The sequence below is a fragment of the Amblyomma maculatum genome, chromosome 10, assembly GCF_055883805.1.
Source record: "Amblyomma maculatum isolate TAMU_Amacu chromosome 10, ASM5588380v1, whole genome shotgun sequence".
Lineage (NCBI taxonomy): Eukaryota > Metazoa > Arthropoda > Arachnida > Ixodida > Ixodidae > Amblyomma > Amblyomma maculatum.
The window spans coordinates 86,068,861-86,087,138 of NC_139353.1; the positions used below are offsets into that span (position 1 = coordinate 86,068,861).

Here is an 18,278-nt window from a genome sequence, read left to right on the forward strand (position 1 = left end):
CCCAGTTGGCAGCTCCCGTCATGTAATATAGTCTCATGACCTCGTATAAAACCTGCCGGCCAGTCAGTATGCGGCCATGTCACCTGCCAAATACCATCTGCCATAGCCATGCCTGTGATCTTTTGCTGAAATGCCCGCAGTAGAGATTTTCTGCAAAATGGGGCCTTTCGTTCGGTGCTTCCTCAGGTGTTTACTTCTTAAATGGCTTGCTCGAAAGCTTTATCATCGCTGCTCTGTAGGGGACGCACGTGAAGCTAAAAATACGCGTTGTGGCATAAACTGATGCGCCAGATGATGGTGTGTGTACTGATATGACAGTACAGCGAACATTCAGGAAGTAACATATTCAGATATACCTCCACAAAATCCGAAAAGTCTATCGCTGCAAGTCATGGCACTTGTACTTGCAAGAATGGGCTGTGGCAGCAATACCTGTATTTGTTATCTGTGTTTTCTACGTTACAAGAGCATTGTTTGCAGTAAGAGTGGTATTTTTGAAATTAGGAGCTGGTATTCTGTCGACAAAAGCAGACTTCGTTTTTCTCTTCAGTGTCCAATTAATGGTTCGCATTTGCGGGCTGCTCTTGTTGATCTTGGTTCGCCTCCTTTAACACCTTTGCATTAAATAAGTGACGCAACACAGTGCATTTGACGAACCACATATTATTTCAATGACATGTCATATATTGCTGCTGTGTACAGAAACGGAAATAAACAGATTACACACACAAAAAAGGAGTCATTATTGGCCAGATGAGAAAGTTCCTTCACCATTTTCAAACTAGGAATGGGCGTTCTCGTAGGGGTGCAGCATGGGTGCTGCTTTGGCTTCTGTGCTTTAACTGAGGGTGAAAACTGTCGCTTTCGTTCAAAAGAGGCACTCTATGAAATGTTCGTTGCAGCTCACACAGCAGCTTTTGGCAGGAGATGTGTCCCAAGGAGGCGTTATCAGTAGAGTTGGCAGACCAGAATTAGTTATGGATTTGAATACCTTCTTTCGTTAACAGGAGAAATGAGTGTGGAAGAGCCCCAGTAGGGAGACTAAAAATGAAATAAGCTTTACATTGTGCGCTCATCTGAGCATCATGCAGCATATAGAGGTGCTTATCAAGATGAGATATAATGACAAACAGGATGGCGAGTCAGAATATGAAGAGAAAATGGAAGAAAGGTAAGGAATGACCCTATCAACAAGTTAGCAGTAAAGGGATTCGGGATCTTGCCGCAAGGCAGATGTTCTACTTTAACCGCAGACGATGGCCTTGGTGTTAAAATACAGGTAAGAACAGAACTGGTAGAGCTGTTAAACCTGACATATGGGACAATAACATGAAGCAAACTGAGCATGCTCTAAGCAATGCAGGTAGCCTGAACTCTCCAAGAGAAAGCTTGGCGTAGGCAAAAATCAGATGTATCCGAAAAGAGACGAGGAAGGCACGGTGATCACCACTATGACTCTAGGTAATCGTTCATAAAATAGGGGACTACGTTTCGAAGGATGCGGAACCTCTTCATGCGTCCTATGGCTTGTTCCACTCTGATGCGGCGGCGGGAAATCTCTCGGGATTCGTTTACCTCTTTTTGCGGCAACTGTCTTTTTCCCTTGATGAAGGCTGGTACAATCAGCTTTACACCTAGTGTTGCTAGCTCTTCAGCCACAGTGAACCCTCGGTCGGCCATCACCTCATCTCCGTGTTCGAGCTTCTCGGCGAAGTCCGTGAACAAGACAAGCTGCTTGTCGCTGATTTTTCCTCCCCAGCACGACACATACGATACTAACCCGTACGGGGTTATTCCTACCAAGAACTTGAGGCTGGTCGCATTTTTATAGCTTGAGAATGTTGTGCTTTGTGCTGTTGATGCACTTGCTCTTTCAAGCCGGACTTCAGTGCTGTCGATGATGACCCTTACATTCCTATATTTCCCTCTAAATAGTTTTGGTTTGCATGTGTGGAAGGCCACATCGTCTGGCCACACAACAAGCCCCTTCAGCTCAGCCACCAACACAGTGATTGTTTCCTCAAACAGCTTGGAGATCGAGTTTTTCCCTAGACCAAACAGGTCTGCGAGGAAACATAAGTGCACGTCAAGTCTCAGCCTCATGAGTACAAGTAGCACCTTGTCCTCTGGGTCAAGCACCTCGTTCCAGGGCTCTTCGATGGCATTTTTGTATAGGCTCACTACCCAGAGAAATGCTTGTTCATTTGGCAACCCGGTATAATAAGCCACCTTTCCTGTCGCACCTGTGATGGCAAAGTATCCCCACCTTCTAGGGGCCTTCATTCCTTTCTCCTTCCCGCAGAATTTTAAGTTCATTTACGAGACTCTCAACATGCTCCTTGAGTTCGTTGAAATCTTTGCACTTAGCAAGGTATTTTTCTTGCATGCACTCCGGTGGTTGTTCGGGCTCATTCAGGCTTGGCGTTGAAAGCAGTGGTGGTGCACTCATGTGAGTTGGTCTCCCTCCTGTTACTGACACACGGTGAGTTACGAAAAATGTTAAGGTAAACGCTACAAGAGAAGAAAAGAGCCGACTGGGTCATGGTTCAAATGAGAGCTGTTTCAATATGTATTATGGAGTGTTGAATCTAGCCATTAATCAAACCGTGGCAGGAGGTTCGTTAAAGCGGCAACCAGCAGAACAATGTCGTCTAGGTAATCTTTCATAAAATAGGGGACTACGTTTCGAAGGATGCGGAACCTCTTCATGCGTCCTATGGCTTGTTCCACTCTGATGCGGCGGCGGGAAATCTCTCGGGATTCGTTTACCTCTTTTTGCGGCAACTGTTTTTTTCCCTTGGTGAAGGCTGGTACAATCAGCTTTACACCTAGTGTTGCTAGCTCTTCAGCCACAGTGAACCCTCGGTTGGCCATCACATCATCTCCGTGTTCGAGCTTCTCGGTGAAGTCCGTGAACAAGACAAGCTGCTTGTCGCTGATTTTTCCTCCCCAGCACTCTGACACATACGATACTAACCCGTACGGGGTTATTCCTACCAAGAACTTGAGGGTGGTCACATTTTTATAGCTTGAGAATGTTGTGCTTTGTGCTGTTGATGCACTTGCTCTTTCAAGGCGGACTTCAGTGCTGTCGATGATGACCCTTACATTCCTATATTTCCCTCTAAATAGTTTTGGTTTGCATGTGTGGAAGGCCACATCGTCTGGCCACACAACAAGCCCCTTCAGCTCAGCCACCAACACAGTGATTGTTTCCTCAAACAGCTTGGAGATCGAGTTTTTCCCTAGACCAAACAGGTCTGCGAGGAAACATAAGTGCACGTCAAGTCTCAGCCTCATGAGTACAAGTAGCACCTTGTCCTCTGGGTCAAGCACCTCGTTCCGGGGCTCTTCGATGGCATTTTTGTATAGGCTCACTACCCAGAGAAATGCTTGTTCATTTGGCAACCCGGTATAATAAGCCACCTTTCCTGTCACACCTGTGATGGCAAAGTATCCCCACCTCCTAGGGCCTTCATTCCTTTCTCCTTCCCGCAGAATTTTAAGTTCATTTACGAGACTCTCAACATGCTCCTTGAGTTCGTTGAACTCTTTGCACTTAGCAAGGTATTTTTCTTGCATGCACTCTTGTAGCTGACGCCACTGCTGGTACCATTCTTGTTCGGGCTCATTCAGGCTTGGCGTTGAATGCAGTGGTGGTGCACTCATGTGAGTGGGTCTCCCTCCTGTTAGTGAAACAAAAAAGGTCATAAGTTGCGAACCTGCACATGCTTTAAGGGGGAGCTGCAAGAGGTTTTGAAGCAAATCTGTTTATGCATCAGATGCATTTACAACATCGTGCTGGTAGACCCAAGGACTACAGACACTGCACATAAATGCATGCCATTCAAGAAACAAATTATACAGTAATGCAGGCAGAGCATATAATGCTTTATTCCATGCTCATAGCATTATAGCTTTATTATATGATCATAGCATCATTATAGAATTGTAAGCTAAAATGCTTTTACGTTGAGAACAAAGTACTACTATCTAAAGGAAAGAAAGCAGCTAAAGACTACAACTGGAAGTTTGTTCGGTTGTCACAAGGCAAAATTTTGATGCGTAGGGCAGACAACTCCACTTTTCTGCACATCACAAGTGAAGATGACTTGGCCAACGTCGTGTGACTGTTCTTTTTTTTCTGTCGTTCTTAGCATGACATTTTTTCTGTTTCTTTTGACATGGCTTTTACGTTTCAACAAGTTGACGATTTGATGCGTAATAAAGGTTTTCAATTTTCCATTGTAACATGCGAAGCAACCTAAATAACTTGATTGTAATCTGGTTTTGATGTCATAGCCGTGAGTGAAACTTGGCTCAAGCGTGGTGAAGCAGTCTCTTTCCCGGGTTATAAATTTTTATCCCAGCCACGGAATACATGGGCAAGGGGAGGTGGGGTAGGGATGTTTGTCAAGGATAGTGTCTCCTACAAGGTAATGTGAGTGGCGTCTATTAGTTTTGAATGCATTGAAACCCTATTCATAAAACTTCAGGATGGTTTGATAGTTGGTGTGGGGTATCGGCCACCAAACACATCAATAACGCAGTTCCTTGAGAAGTTTGAAATGATCCTAACAGAATGTTTTCATGGGCGGCGCTCTAATATTGTCATAATATTGTAAGCTCTAATACTGTAAGAACTTTTTAGACATCCTTAAAAGTGCCATTGAACAGAGCTCTTGCATAACTCTTGCATTGTATAACAACGGGCAGCTTCCCGCCGCTCCTTGCAGCAGGGAGAACCGGCTGAAAGGAGCACTTTTGTCCACCAAGCCCGGCGCGCCCCCATCGTCACGTGCCTCCCTGATGTCACATAGTTTGCAAACAGGGAGAGGTCTATTAGATTGTTTGTGTTAATTTTGAAGTTTTCCTTTACAAGGTCTGCAGTAACATTGCACTTGTTTTGTATTTGGACCCATCACTAGCCGTAAAAGCTATGGGTCCAACCAACTGTTCGTGTACATTTCTTAGAACAAATAAAGAAAAAATAGAAAAAAAAGTATAAATGCTCTGTGTTGAGTCAACACAAAGCAGCAAATAAATTTGCAGTTATGCTTAATGGTGCTGTCATTACCACAACCTGTTAGCTTATTGTTTGCCCCCTTTTTGCACAGTAGAACATGGCTACAAACTTCACAGGAGCCAAATCATTCCTTCTGCTTCATATCTTGTTCATACTCTTTCACGCCATTAAATATCTTGCATACTGCTGCCAGCAAACATGGCACAAATGCTTGAGCAGTAGCATGGTCTCAGGACCATCAGCCAGTGCTCAGCAGAGCTAAAGTAATGCCAAGCCACGGATTCAAGCATTCACGTTAACTTTGCGGGCGGCAGTGTATGGGATGACAGCCACTTTATCGTCTTTTCAGAACACCACCTGAAGGTTTCTGTGGACCAATACTGGCATTTCCAATGAGTCTTTCAGAAACACAAAAATGGGGCTATCAGGAAACTCAAAACCCCTGGGACTATCAACATGCACCTAAAAATGGAATGAGATACATCAGAATTTATAGCTCAAGCAACCGGCCTGTGTTGCTAAGTTGATTAGGAGAAAAAGCTGGGCAAGTGGTTACACGTACATGGCAAGAAACAGCACAGTGGACAAGCACTGAAAAAGGAAAGAGGCTAGGTAAGTGCTTGCTCCAACTGAACTTAATTTCGAGAAGTTCAAAATTTTTTGATGAGTACAGTATGCCAGAAAGCCAAAAGACAGAACCAAAAATAAAGACTAATAGACACTCAAAATTCCCAGTTGTCAACGGTGTGCACATGCATTTATGCTTATATAATATGACAGTTTTCAGGCTTCTCACCAGCTTCCTCCATTCTGCACTTCATGCAGTCACGGTGTATAATAGTGAAACAGACAGGAAACGGAAGAAGCAGCAGGCTGGCCACTGCCATCCAAAGCTGGCCACTGCCATCCAAAGAGGCACATTGCCTAAAAGGTCCAGAAAAAAAAAACAGGGCAGGGAAGTAGAAAAAAAGAGAGAAACAAGTGGAGTATGATGACCAGCACAAAAAGTAAGCCACAAAGAATTAACACACCAAAATGAACAAGGCATGCAGCATGAAGTGTAGTACTGGCGCAAAGACTGCAACTGTTGTCCACTCTGTAATGGAGTACAGTAAAGAACATTTGCACGCCATACCAGTTGGGGCTTCACGTGTTCGGCTGAGCTCCAGGAGCGCCTCGACAGCATCTGCTGTTTCCGACTGATCTTCTTCACCTCCACTGTGAGCGAGTGCAATGGGCTGCTGCCCATCACTAGCCGGATCAGTGTACGCTGCAAGGATAGACATCTGATTATCTAGGCTGATCAGGAGTGCCACGTTCAATCTGATCTTGCCAGTAGTGAGCAGATGGCATTAAACAGTTGCGAGAACTGCTATCTGCCGACAACAAAACTGGTGCAGTTTCTTGAAATTGAAGTTATTTCCCACATTCTTATTGAGCAGGAGTCGCAGCAAGTGAGAGAAGTCGACTAAGTGGGGCAAAAAATGGAAGAGTGCAATTCTGCAATTCTTTCTGTGAAATGCACATTTTTAAAGAGGTACAAGATGCACATTGCTCAGGCGGGTGCATATTTTAAGAATGTAATGGAAAGGATATAAATGGATTAAAATTTAGGATAAACAAACTAAAATCTCTGGCGCGTGCATACGTACACAGCAAGATGCATTGCATGTTTAGCTTCGCAAATACTAAAACGCATGCCAATCTCCAATATCATGGGTGTCAAACTTGCAACCGGACACTGTCACTGCAATGGCCTAACATAGGCGCACGCAAGCGACTAATCGCGGGCAGCTGTGGCCATACAGTGGAAGGAAGCTGAGGGCGCCAGCTTTCACCAGCATGCTGTTTGCATACGTTCGCGAGCGAGATACAGGCATGTAAAGGCTGGTTTACGTGCAAGCGATTGAGCGAACTGAGCGGCGATGTGCATGCGACAAGTGCGAAAAATTTCCAACGAGTTGAAACTACGCCGCTCTTGCCGTTCATGCCACCACGACAGATAGCGACAGCTCAGAACAGGTTTTTGCGCCGCCGCGGCAGAAATCGCTATCGTTTCCGCTTGCATGTGAACCAGGCTTAAGCAGGCGGCGCGTCACGTCCACTGCATGCCACTGCACAGTCATGGAAACCTGTCTGCGACTACAGCTGCCAGGAAACGTAATAAAAACCGCGTGAACGTCCTTGCGTACAGAACAGCGACATTATAGATTAAACCGAGGCGTACCTGGGCTTCGTTTCCGCTTCAAACTTCGCTCGAAACGATCACACTTTTTTTTGTCGCCGTCTGGATTAGGCTTCGTGAAAACAAAGCGGCTCGGCACCCAGTCCGGATGGTCCGGGTGCAACGATGGTGAACCTGCGTTCGGGACAAAGCAAACCCATGATTGACCGCCCGTGCTTCGTGTTCACTCATCAAACATGCGTGTCAATGCTTGTATATGCGCATACGCGCTGTGCTTACCAGCAATGAAGTGCGCGCCACAGATCCGGTCATCCTTTCCGGGCGCCCAATTCGCTCTCCGCATGGCTTGTACCCACTGTTTGCACCGCTTTTCATCCTTCGGAAATCGGAAAAAACCTATGCCATTGCCCTTCTTCACGCGATTAGCGCATCCGACCGCGCAGCAACTCAGCGGCATGGCGAAAAACAAGCGAAATCTGCCGCTATTCCTTTGTTAACATACTCCCAACGTAGCGACGCGGCCGCACGCAGGCGAATGTTTTGCCCACCAGGCTGAAAGCACGTGCTCCGAATACGTCATCGGTGACGTAGGCCGGGAGAGGTCTAGTGGTCACTCTGGCTGTCCCCGGGGTCGCCATGGTTACACGCGCGCTTTTTGCATTCTTTGTGAAGCTTTTCGTTCTTCGCGCGCCATTTTTCACCCACTCAAGCAAAGGAGACCTTGCGCACGTTGTTTTTCTTTGCGGCGCGCTCGCCAAATGCCACAGTGTTGCGCATATAACTGTTCAAACCGGCCTGAGGATGGCTATGCAGTTTTCATGGTACCTCAAGGAAAGCGGGATCGCTTGAAGACGAAGCGATGGCTTCATTATATCGGGAGAAAAAACTTTGTGCCGACAAGAAGCAGCGTTGTGTGCGAGGTAAGGCACCTCTCTCACTTTCCCGCTTTTCCCAAGTTTACTAGACGAGGTGTAATCCATGCAGAAATATTCTTTTAGTAAATTTACGGAAGGAGTGTTCCTTAATTTGGAATCACGAGATATGAGCTGAAGTAGCCAGTGAACTACGTTCGGGTGTTGTATAATCACCTTAATTAGGTACAACGAAAGGAGGGAGCAGTCTACGATTCCAAGGTGGACGCATGGGGATGTTTTGTTTGTAATGTTTATAGTAGTTTACAGTGAGCTGAATCAGTCTTGTAATGATTTGATTGAGAAAGAAATTAAAGTAAAGCTGAAGAAAAAACAACGGGCCGATGGCGCCATCCCGCCATCGGCCCGTTGTCTTTCTTTCTCTACATTACGCGCCAAAAACCCCATCCCGAGACTATATGAGTTTAAATGTAGCTTAAGGAACGCAACACTAGGTCAATTTTTGAAGCCTAGCAAATCAGGAAGCTACTCCGAGGAGGAAGGTTATTTACTATTACATTTACGCGACACAAGTGAAGCAAGAAGCGACACAGATGCTATTCAAGCGCCCGATGATATTCTTGACCTGAGCCCTGAAATAGAGCAGTCATTAACGTACCTAGCAGGCTACGTTGCTTCAAAACTTGTGAAGCGAGTACAGTGTGAGAATTGCTATAATTCTCTGATTGAACGAGACAGCTCTATGACACTGATAGAGCTCAAAAACTTTTCAAAGCACCAGCAGTCTTTGACCACTCCATAGCAAGGGGTGATTGAAGTGATAAAAATAGCAGAGAACTACTTCCGCACTAATAAGAAAAAGCTAATCCGTAATTCTGTACATGAGTCGGAGGTGCAAAAAGCCATTACCCAAAGCGTAACCTCGCAGACATGCTTTCCTTCTTGCCATGACTTACTTGATGACATTGTTAAAATATTCGGCAAACTGCGCATGGAAATTTTAGTGAAAAGTGAAGCGGCTAAAAGATCTTCTATTGAGAGTTCCAAATGTGCCAGTAAAAGCATTGGCATGCGCGTTGCTGTTTCAAGCATTAAATGGTGTGTAGACGCTTCATTGCTTGCGAAGCAAAGGACCTTTATGTGATACTTTTAAAACAAATATCTTTCATAAGCAGCAAGCCACTGCCTGGGATAAATTTTAAAATTTTACAGCCACTGTGTAGTTAATATCTAACGTGAGGATTTCGCTTTTCATGTCGAAATAAATTTTGTTCACAACAGAAAAGACTTTTTTTTATTTCAATCCGCTTTCAATTTACTGTAACATAAAACTGAAGGGGCTCAATGGTAAAGTGCACCAAGAAAAAAAAAACTTCAGAACGTCCACAAAGGGTGAAGGAGAGACAATAAACGTTAAAGAAAACTGCGTTCCGTGCGTTGAACTTCCTTTTACTGGAGAGTTTCGGCTCCAAATAATGTGCAGGCCCTTGCACCACGTAGCATCGGCTTCATTACATGTCTGGAAATCGTAAGCAGTTCATGCTTGGTACTGTGTTGGTCATTTTTCAGCCGCACTAAAACCGATTCATTCATAGCGTGATATTGCTTTTGTACAATTGTGCTTGCTTTTTGTGTTGTGTTTTGAACTGTCAGTTTTGTAAGTTTTTTTAAGTCCATCACTTCTGCGCCGCACATCTCACTGCATGCACCTGCGTTCACATCAGGAAACTAAACACATCGTCTTGCACAGCACTTACAACTAATTTATTGTATGCCGCCATAAACACTAGCAAACCGTTAGATGTCTTGCACTGATAAGCTTAATACGCATTAACTTACGCCTGGAGCACTACTTAGTTGATTATACGCCGCAAAACATCACATCTCCTTTCAGAGACGGTTTTCGTAAATGACACCCGCAGAAGAATGTCTTCTTCTGGGAAATATTTAGAAATTAAGTGCCTTAAAAAAAGGAAAAAAATCCACAGAATTTTTTCTCAGCATTCTAATCGCTTGGGTAACCGTTTATGAGAATTACTTTCACTACCGAAGCTGTAAACGGTGCTTAAAAAGCACGCCAGCTTTCAAAGGCGCGGCTGGCCGGCGGGCGCTTGGGTGAAAAAGAGTGCCGTGTGCAGCGCGGGCGGCTGGCGGGCGAGGAGAAACAAGGAGGAATGCGCCGCGAAGGAGGAGAGTGTCGCTACTTTCAAAACATCAAGAGGCTTTAGGCGCCGCTAGGGTGCTGGAACAAGTACTAAACAGTCTTTCCTGCCGCGACTCCATCGTGGAACGACGTTTTAGTGTTATCGACCACGGTTTCGTGTTGCATTTCGTGAGCCCTCGTTTTGCACGCCGCTTGTTGTGAGCTTGTGTCCGCGAAATGTGTTCGCGTGGGAAATACTGTGCCAAGACGGTGAAGGAGAAAGTGGCTATTTTACGCGAGGTGGATGAACGGAAGGCCAGCAAAGTGGAAATCGCGAAAAAGCACGAGATTCCACCAAGCACGTTGTCGACGTACGTCCGAAATAGGAAGGCCATCGAGGATGCCTATGAAGCCGAAGATTTCGCCAGCAACAGAAAAAGGCTTCGGTTAGCCAAGTATCCGGAAATTGAGACCGCTGTGATCACGTGGGTGAAAGAAATGAGAAGCGCTGACATTCCACTGAGCGGCCCAATTATCATGGCGAAGGCGGCTGATTTCGCCCTGCGCTTGAATGTGGAAGATTTTTTCGCCTCCGAAGGATGGTTTCACCGCTTTAGAGACAGACATAATCTTGTCTTCCGGGTGTTGTCTGGAGAAGCCAAAGAAGTGGATGCAGAAACTTGTGCCACGTGGCGAAGCGGTGCTCTGCAGCAGTACTTAGAAAGCTACTCGGCACATGATATATTCAATGCTGATGAGACGGCTTTGTTTTATAAGCTCCAGCCCGACAGAACAGTAACATTTAAAGGGGACAGCTGCGCTGGCGGCAAGCGAAGCAAAGAGCGGATTACTGTTCTGGTCGCCGCTAATATGACCGGGACGGAGAAGGTCCCTCTTTTTGTTGTCGGCAAGGCACATAAGCCTAGATGTTTCAAGAACATTAGGACGCTGCCGACGGAATACTCCGCCAACAGCAAGGCGTGGATGACGGGCGAATTGTTTAAAAAATGGCTCTTGAAATTCGATCGGAGGATGGAGCTAGGGAAGCGTCAAGTTCTCCTCATTGTGGATAACTGCTCGGCACACAAAGTCGACGCCGAGCTGAAAGCCACAAGGCTCGTCTTTTTGCCCGCCAACACGACTGCGGCCTTGCAGCCGATGGATCAGGGGGTGATCAGAAACATCAAATGTTTCTATAGGCGCCACATGATCGAGCGCATGACTTTGTGCACTGGAAACCAGAAGACCAGCACCATCACATTGCTCACAGCAATGCACATGTTGGTGCGTGCATGGGAGCAGGTCACGCCGTCCACAATTGCAAACTGCTTCCACCACTGTGGCTTTGCTGCCGGAAGTATGAAAGAAAGTGGCGACGATGGGAGTCCGGAGCTCTGCCTGCGGCTGTGCGTGCTGTGCTGCAGGACGTCAGTTCTGATGATTACGTTGGAGTAGACAGCGATGCAGCAGTGTGCGGTGCCCTAAGTGATGAGGACATTGTCGCTGAAATTGTTGGGGAGCAGTCTGTCCCAGAAGAGGCAGAAGACGAGGACGACGACGAGGAGCAAGAGCCTGTGCGTCCATCCGCGGCAGAAGTTATGGGAGCGCTGAATGTCGCGCGCCTTTTCTTCAGCTTTGAAGAGGGGGAAGAATCGCATTCGCATGCTAGAAGACCGAGTGAGTACGGTAGCCCTCAGAGAGAAGAAGCAGAAGATGATAACAGACTTTTTTGCTAAATAAATGTTTTTCGTGCCCTCCGGGCATCAAACGCCTTCATTTTTGCTCACTTTCATTAGTTCGAATTTTGGTTAATTCGAACTGGCCTGGCGGCCCCGTGGAATTTGAATTAACGAGCTTTTACTGTAATAAGGAAACTTCTCAGCAAATTTGGTTGTCATCTGTTAAGTGGAAAAATTAAAATTAATTTTTTTGCGAGATGGGGTGCACTCACCACCAAAAGCGCCTATGAACGCTGATTTCAAAACGCAGTCATATAGCGGCCAAGAAGCTGAATGCAGAGTGCATTCCCAAGTTAGAATGCTTGTTTTTCGCGCTCTCTAGCCAAAAAAAGACCTGCTATTATGAGTACAGACCACAGCTAAGGAAAAAGCAGAAAAAAGAGTCAAATTTTGGGCCATGGCAACACCAGACTGCTGGAAAACCGAAATAGAAGCTTTATCTTTTTTTACTGAAATAGAGAATGTAACCCTCGAACACTGTTCTTGTACCACTAGGAGCCTGTCTAACCAAAGTGGTCAGCAAGCAGGGGATAGAATACGGAACCTAGAGGATGATGCACGTTCAGCAACCAACAAAGGGGGCTGGACAGCTAAAGCTGAGAAAAAAAAAGGCAACTCAAAGCGATCGCCACAGAGCAGGGTCCAATTGAAAAGGACTGCCCAACGTATGCACCAGGCCACTTTGATATGTTAATTTAGGCCCTAAACTTGAAGAGTGTGTTCTGAAATCTTTGAGCTCGTTTTTCTCAGTTTGTACTTTTCGCAAGATCGCTACCATTACGGAAGCTACCATTTCTAAGCTATTCAACAAAAGGCTGCTTTCAGGCTGGTTTCTGAATTAAATTTTTGTTCGGGTCAAGGTGAGGGACTTATTGCATTCCGAACTTTTCATTAAAAAAATATCCAATATGTGACATGCAGTGGCAACAGAAAAATAGAAGTCTATTTTTAATGTGCTCAGATTTGTTCAAGAATGTCATAAAGAACCGGCAAATTGCCTTATCCTGCCCAATAAACTACCTATTATCTAAGCACAAACGGTTAGTACATCCTCATGATTTTTAAATGACAGTTTTCCTAAGCTAACACACTTAATTTCTCCTTATGAGAGCTGCAACTCTTTCGATTTGAGCTAAAGTGATGAAACTTAGAATACATTCTAATAAGAGATAGACCTGACCTGAAAATTTCACTGAAATTGGTCCAACAGTTCAAAAGTTGGCCCTTTACCCCGCATTCCCCCTTAAAATGTTTCTGTTTGTGTGTAATGCTACATCATTTTATTTCATGAGATCAGGCACTGACGCCTTTGGAAAATTAGAATCCATTAACGAGAACAATCGCTTGCATATGGACATCAAGCAGGTATCATCATACGGCCAAACATCGAGCTTGGAGTAATTCCATTCACTCCTAAACAGATTTGTCATTTTCCTTCCATGGAATGTTGGCAAGGTATGAATATATCAGTGTCTTCACATGGCCATAGCAGCGTACTCCAGTGTATATTGCCTAACAGATACAGCTATCATGATAGATTGTATCCTCAATCATGGACTTCAGCGGCTGGCATGATCTAGCATGCCTGCTCAATCAGCAAGTAATGGTCACTCGTGTCAGAGCTAGGCAGGGCAACCTCCCAGGAGGAAGGGTTTGAGTTAATTAGCCATGTAATTAGAAGCTCTGCAGTAGATTGTCTGCCACAGTTAAAAGTTCATGCAAATATTTTTTGTTCAAGCTCTCTCTACATTATTTTTATTTATTGATTGATACCTCAGGGGTCCTGATATGAGACTTTACACGTGGGGTGGACTTGTCTATGGCGATAAATGGTGACAGGCTAGTGTTATACATGGCTATTATTAGATAGCTTCTTCAATGGCTGCCATTGAAGAAGCTGTCTCATCACAGCCTTGAAGTGTACAGGATCACCAACGAGTGGCAGACGGTTAGGAAGGCCATTCCAGTCATAAGCGATGCGGACAAGAATGGCTTACGAAAAGTAGTTGTGCGGGCACATGGTGGAATGACTATGCTAGGATGACCTGAGTGAGGTGCTCAATGCACTGGTTGGATGAGTTGATTGTCATGAGGTGATGCATAAAAACTTATGATAAAGGCAGAAACGTGAAGTCTGGCAACGAGAAGTGAGAGTAGGAAGTTGCAACTGAGATTTCATGGCGGTGATGCTCGAAGTGTACGAGAGTTCGAAAGAACGAAACAGGTGGCACGGTTTTGAATGAATTCAAGAGCTTCAGTAAGGTTAGAATGGTGTGGATGGAAGATAACACTGGCATATTCGAGTTGGTCACACAAGTGTTTTTTAAACTAATAGTTTTACATGAGAAGGTGCCATTGGCAGGTTACGACCGAGGTATTTAACAATTCGATTAGAGGAATTATTTACGTGGTTTACATAGCAAGACAATGTTAAATCATTAGTGAAGTGAACACCAAGGTACTTAAACAAATTGGCTGAAGCAGCAGTAATATTGTTAATTTGGTAAGTAGGGGGAGTGTAGTTTCGACAGTGGTGGAAAGAAATCAGTAAAGTTTTAGAAGTATTCAGCAACATCAGCCACGTAGCACACCAATGTTGTATGCGAATTAGATCATTCTGGAGGGCAGAAGCGTCAGACGAGTTAGTTACAGGGTGGTAAAGTACACAGTCGTCAACGAAAAGGTGGTTGGTAGAAGTTTATGACGAATGGAGACAATTAATGCAAATTAGAAAGAGTAAGGGGCCAAGGATAGTGCCTTGGGGCCCACCTGAAAGGACAATAAAAAGGAAGAGGACTGGGTATTTGCAAAGACAAACTGCATGCAGTCAGTGCCTTCGATCTAGTTAAAAACTAGTGGATGAAGGTTTAATCGAGATACTTTAAGTAGAAGATGAGATTGAGGTACTTTGTCAAATGCTTTATCGACATCTAGAAATATGGAATCAGTAGGGATGTTGCTATCAAGATTAGAATAAATGTCATGAAGGAAGCGAATGAGTTATGTTTCACACGAATGTCCCTTACGGAAGCTATGCTGGTTTGGGTGAAAGAAGCCAACAGATGACAGAAAGGAAGTGACATGGGAGTAAATGATGTGTTCCATGATTTTAGAGCACACACTAGTTAATGAAATTGGTCCCTAATTACCTGTGGATGATCGGTCACCTTTCTGGAATGACCTTCCAAATACGCCAGTCAAGAGGGATGAAGCCGGAATCAAATAACTGCTGAAAAATTAGGGATAAGGCTGCAAGTATGTTTGAAAAAGGGTTTGTTGTTTGATTCAATTTAGCTGGGACACCTCATGCATATATCAAACTTTGCCTTTGCAACCTTGCATAAACAACTCCTGATTAATGAGCACATCCAACTCCTGTATTATGGTAACAGGACCTATTCACAACTCCGATAACTCCTAATATATATCCCACATGCATTATACAGGAGTCAAAGGAGTCTGTAAAGAAGAAACAGGACCTATATGCAATAGTCCTGCATGCTTGTCTATGGGTCCTTTATGCCCCACTTCGGCTCCTACATACTCCCATATTATTTCATACAGGCACTATTAAAATCGTTTCACAACTGCTTTTTAAGTGCAATTCTGTCTAGCACGTATCACTGGAGCGACAGTATTATCAAGCTTATTTACCCTATGCGGCAGCATATCAAACTGTAAACAAAACTGCGCGATCCGCTACACCCAGCTTGCGTTTTGGCGGTGTCTGGATTCATAATACAGGTTATTCGGAGAGTTTTAAAAGTAGACTGCCTCCGTAATGACGCACCCATACTTCACCACACACTTCTTCAAAGCGCTGGTCAACGTTTAACAACCGGCCACCACTTCTGATACTCTGCGAAATGAGAAAAATGCTCCGGTAAGTTGTGTTTACATGTATTTCTACGAGTCGCCCTCCCAACTCGCACCCCAACATGTTTCGCGGCATTTTAAAAATACTTCGCCTCGGTAATGAGATTTCATATTTTGACGATCTGTTCTAGGATGTTCATAGTTGCTTTGTACCGAATAACGACATCACAGGTGCCCCGTGAAATGAGAAAACTGCTTAGAAATATTTCGGTGTTGTCAACCGAGGGTTACGCAATGGGAACCATTTAGGGAAAAGCGAGAGAAGGCTGCCGAAAGGAAGATTACAAACATAGAAAAATGGACGAAGACCCTCACGCGTCCCGTTGGAAAGGCAACAAAGAATCTTGAAAGGGACGATGCCCCGGAGATAACTGATAGCAAACTGCTTCACATGTGGGAGGCAAAACGTGGTATGGAGCGCAGAGTAAAGATGCAAAAGTGGAACCGTAATCTTAGAAGGAGGATAGCTAGACATAATAAAGAAATGGAAAATTTCGCGGTTAAATTATGCGAACAGGATTGGTGCAGCAGATGCGACGAGATGGAAGGGGGCATGAGCCTTTCCAGAACGTGGGGTCTGCTGAGACACCTATTAGATCCGACCAACTCAAAATCCCAGTCAGGAATTAGATTATCAAAAGCCAGGCACGCGTTTAAGGGTACAGACGCGGAATTTATAGATGCACTAGTCAACATGTACATTGGCCATACTCATAGTGCCCCCCTCCCAGAGTATGACGGAGCTCCCAACAAGGAACTGGACGCACCCATCACGGAGGCGGAGGTCAGGGCAGAAATATTGGGACTTAAAACAAAATCGGCCCCGGGCGCGGACGGGATAACTAACAAAATTTAAAAAAATCTGGATGATGACTCCATCAGCGCTTTTACTGAGTATATGCAAGAAATTTGGACTAAAGGGCACCTGCCTCGGCAGTGGAAGTCGGCAAACGTAATTCTAATCCCAAAACCGGGCAAACCCCCGAAACTAGAAAATCTAAGACATATTTCTCTAACCTTATGCATAGGAAAATTGATGGAGCATGTAGTCCAGACACAACTGACGATCGAGCTTTATGGAGGAACACGACCTGTGGCCGCACGAGATGGTCGGCTTTCGACCGGGTTTGAGCACGCAGGACGTGATGCTCCGACTCAAATACGACATAATCGACTCGCGTTCTAGAGACGCCAAAGTGATTCTCGGCCTGGACTTGACAAAGGCTTTTGACAAAGTTAAACACGAAGCGATCCTCCACGGTCTCCAAGAAATCGGAGTAGGTGAACGAACATATCAGTACATCAAGGACTTCTTGTCAAACAGAACTGCCTGCATAAAGTTTAAGACATTCAGTCCCCCACAGTAAAGTTAGGGAGCAGGGGGACGCCGCAGGGCTCGGTTCTCTCCCCGTTCCTTTTCAACGTGGCGATGAGGGGCCTCCCAGAAGCTCTGAGGAGCATAAAGTGGCTAAATTTCAGTATTTATGCAGATGACATCAATCTCTGGGTTAACCAGGGTAGTGATGCGAGCATTGAGGAGCGCCTGCAGGCGGCGGCGGACACTGTCGTAGACTACGCTGCCAGTAGGGGTCTATCAGGCTCGCCGCAAAAATCAGAATTGTTCGTCTATAACCCAAAGTCACTCCGATGCAAGCACAGCTGGGAATTTGACATTAAAGTAGAAGAAAAACCAGTTCTAATCAGAATCTTAGGACTATTCATTCGGGAAAACGGATATAATGATGGAACAATCAGAAATCTAGAGGGATTCGCCACACAAGCCATTGGAATATTTAGAAGAATCGCGTTGAAAGGACGAGGCCTGAAGGAAAGAAGCTTGCTTAAACTCATCCAAGCTTACGTAATAAGTCGCGTGAGCTATGCCACGCCGTTCCTAAATATCTGGTCAGAGGAGAAGCAGAGGTTAGACTATCTCATTCGACGGTGCATAAAGAGGGCCCTGGGCTTACCAATTACCACATCCACAGAGAAGCTCCTTTCTATGGGAGTGCACAATAGCTGGGACGAAATAGCGGAGGCTGTCAGAGTTTCGCAGCTGGAAAGATTAAGTCGAACGACCACGGGCAGAACTATACTCGAAATGGTAGGCCTGCAGACAGATAGGGGACTACGAGAAACATCAAGTATCCCACAGGACTGCCGAGAAAATCTAATCATTCCCCCCCTCCCTCGTAACATGCATCCCATATTCAACACAGAGAGGAGGAAGAAGAGAGCAGAAGCACTAATCAGACGCTTCGATTCGATGGACAGCAAGTCGGTTGCGTACGTGGATGCGGCAAGTGGCAAAACGGGGGCGGTGGTCGCCTCGGTGGTCGACGGCCGAGGTGCCCCGGTATCAGCCGCCACCATTAGAAGCCGCAACGCCTAAACGGCTGAAGAAGTTGCAATAGCGCTCGCTTGCGTCGGAACACAA

At 45.3% G+C, this 18,278-nt stretch overlaps 1 protein-coding gene across 2 annotated transcripts; it reads right to left on the reverse strand.

Moving 5' to 3' along the window:
* Nucleotides 1-259: 259 nt before the first annotated feature.
* On the reverse strand, nt 260-7,809 carry LOC146176943 (uncharacterized). Of its 2 annotated transcripts, XM_084583045.1 has the most exons (5): nt 7,491-7,809; nt 7,254-7,385; nt 6,162-6,296; nt 5,823-5,950; nt 3,548-3,686 (listed from the first exon to the last, which is right to left on the reverse strand). In XM_084583045.1, exons 1-4 carry the CDS (start codon nt 7,666-7,668, stop codon nt 5,844-5,846), a joined length of 552 nt encoding a protein of 183 aa, XP_084439171.1. In that variant the 5' UTR covers nt 7,669-7,809; the 3' UTR covers nt 3,548-3,686; nt 5,823-5,843. The 2 variants fall into 2 exon arrangements, with proteins under 2 accessions (XP_084439170.1, XP_084439171.1); XM_084583044.1 differs by lacking the exon at nt 5,823-5,950 and having other exon boundaries at nt 260-3,686.
* Nucleotides 7,810-18,278: the final 10,469 nt, after the last annotated feature.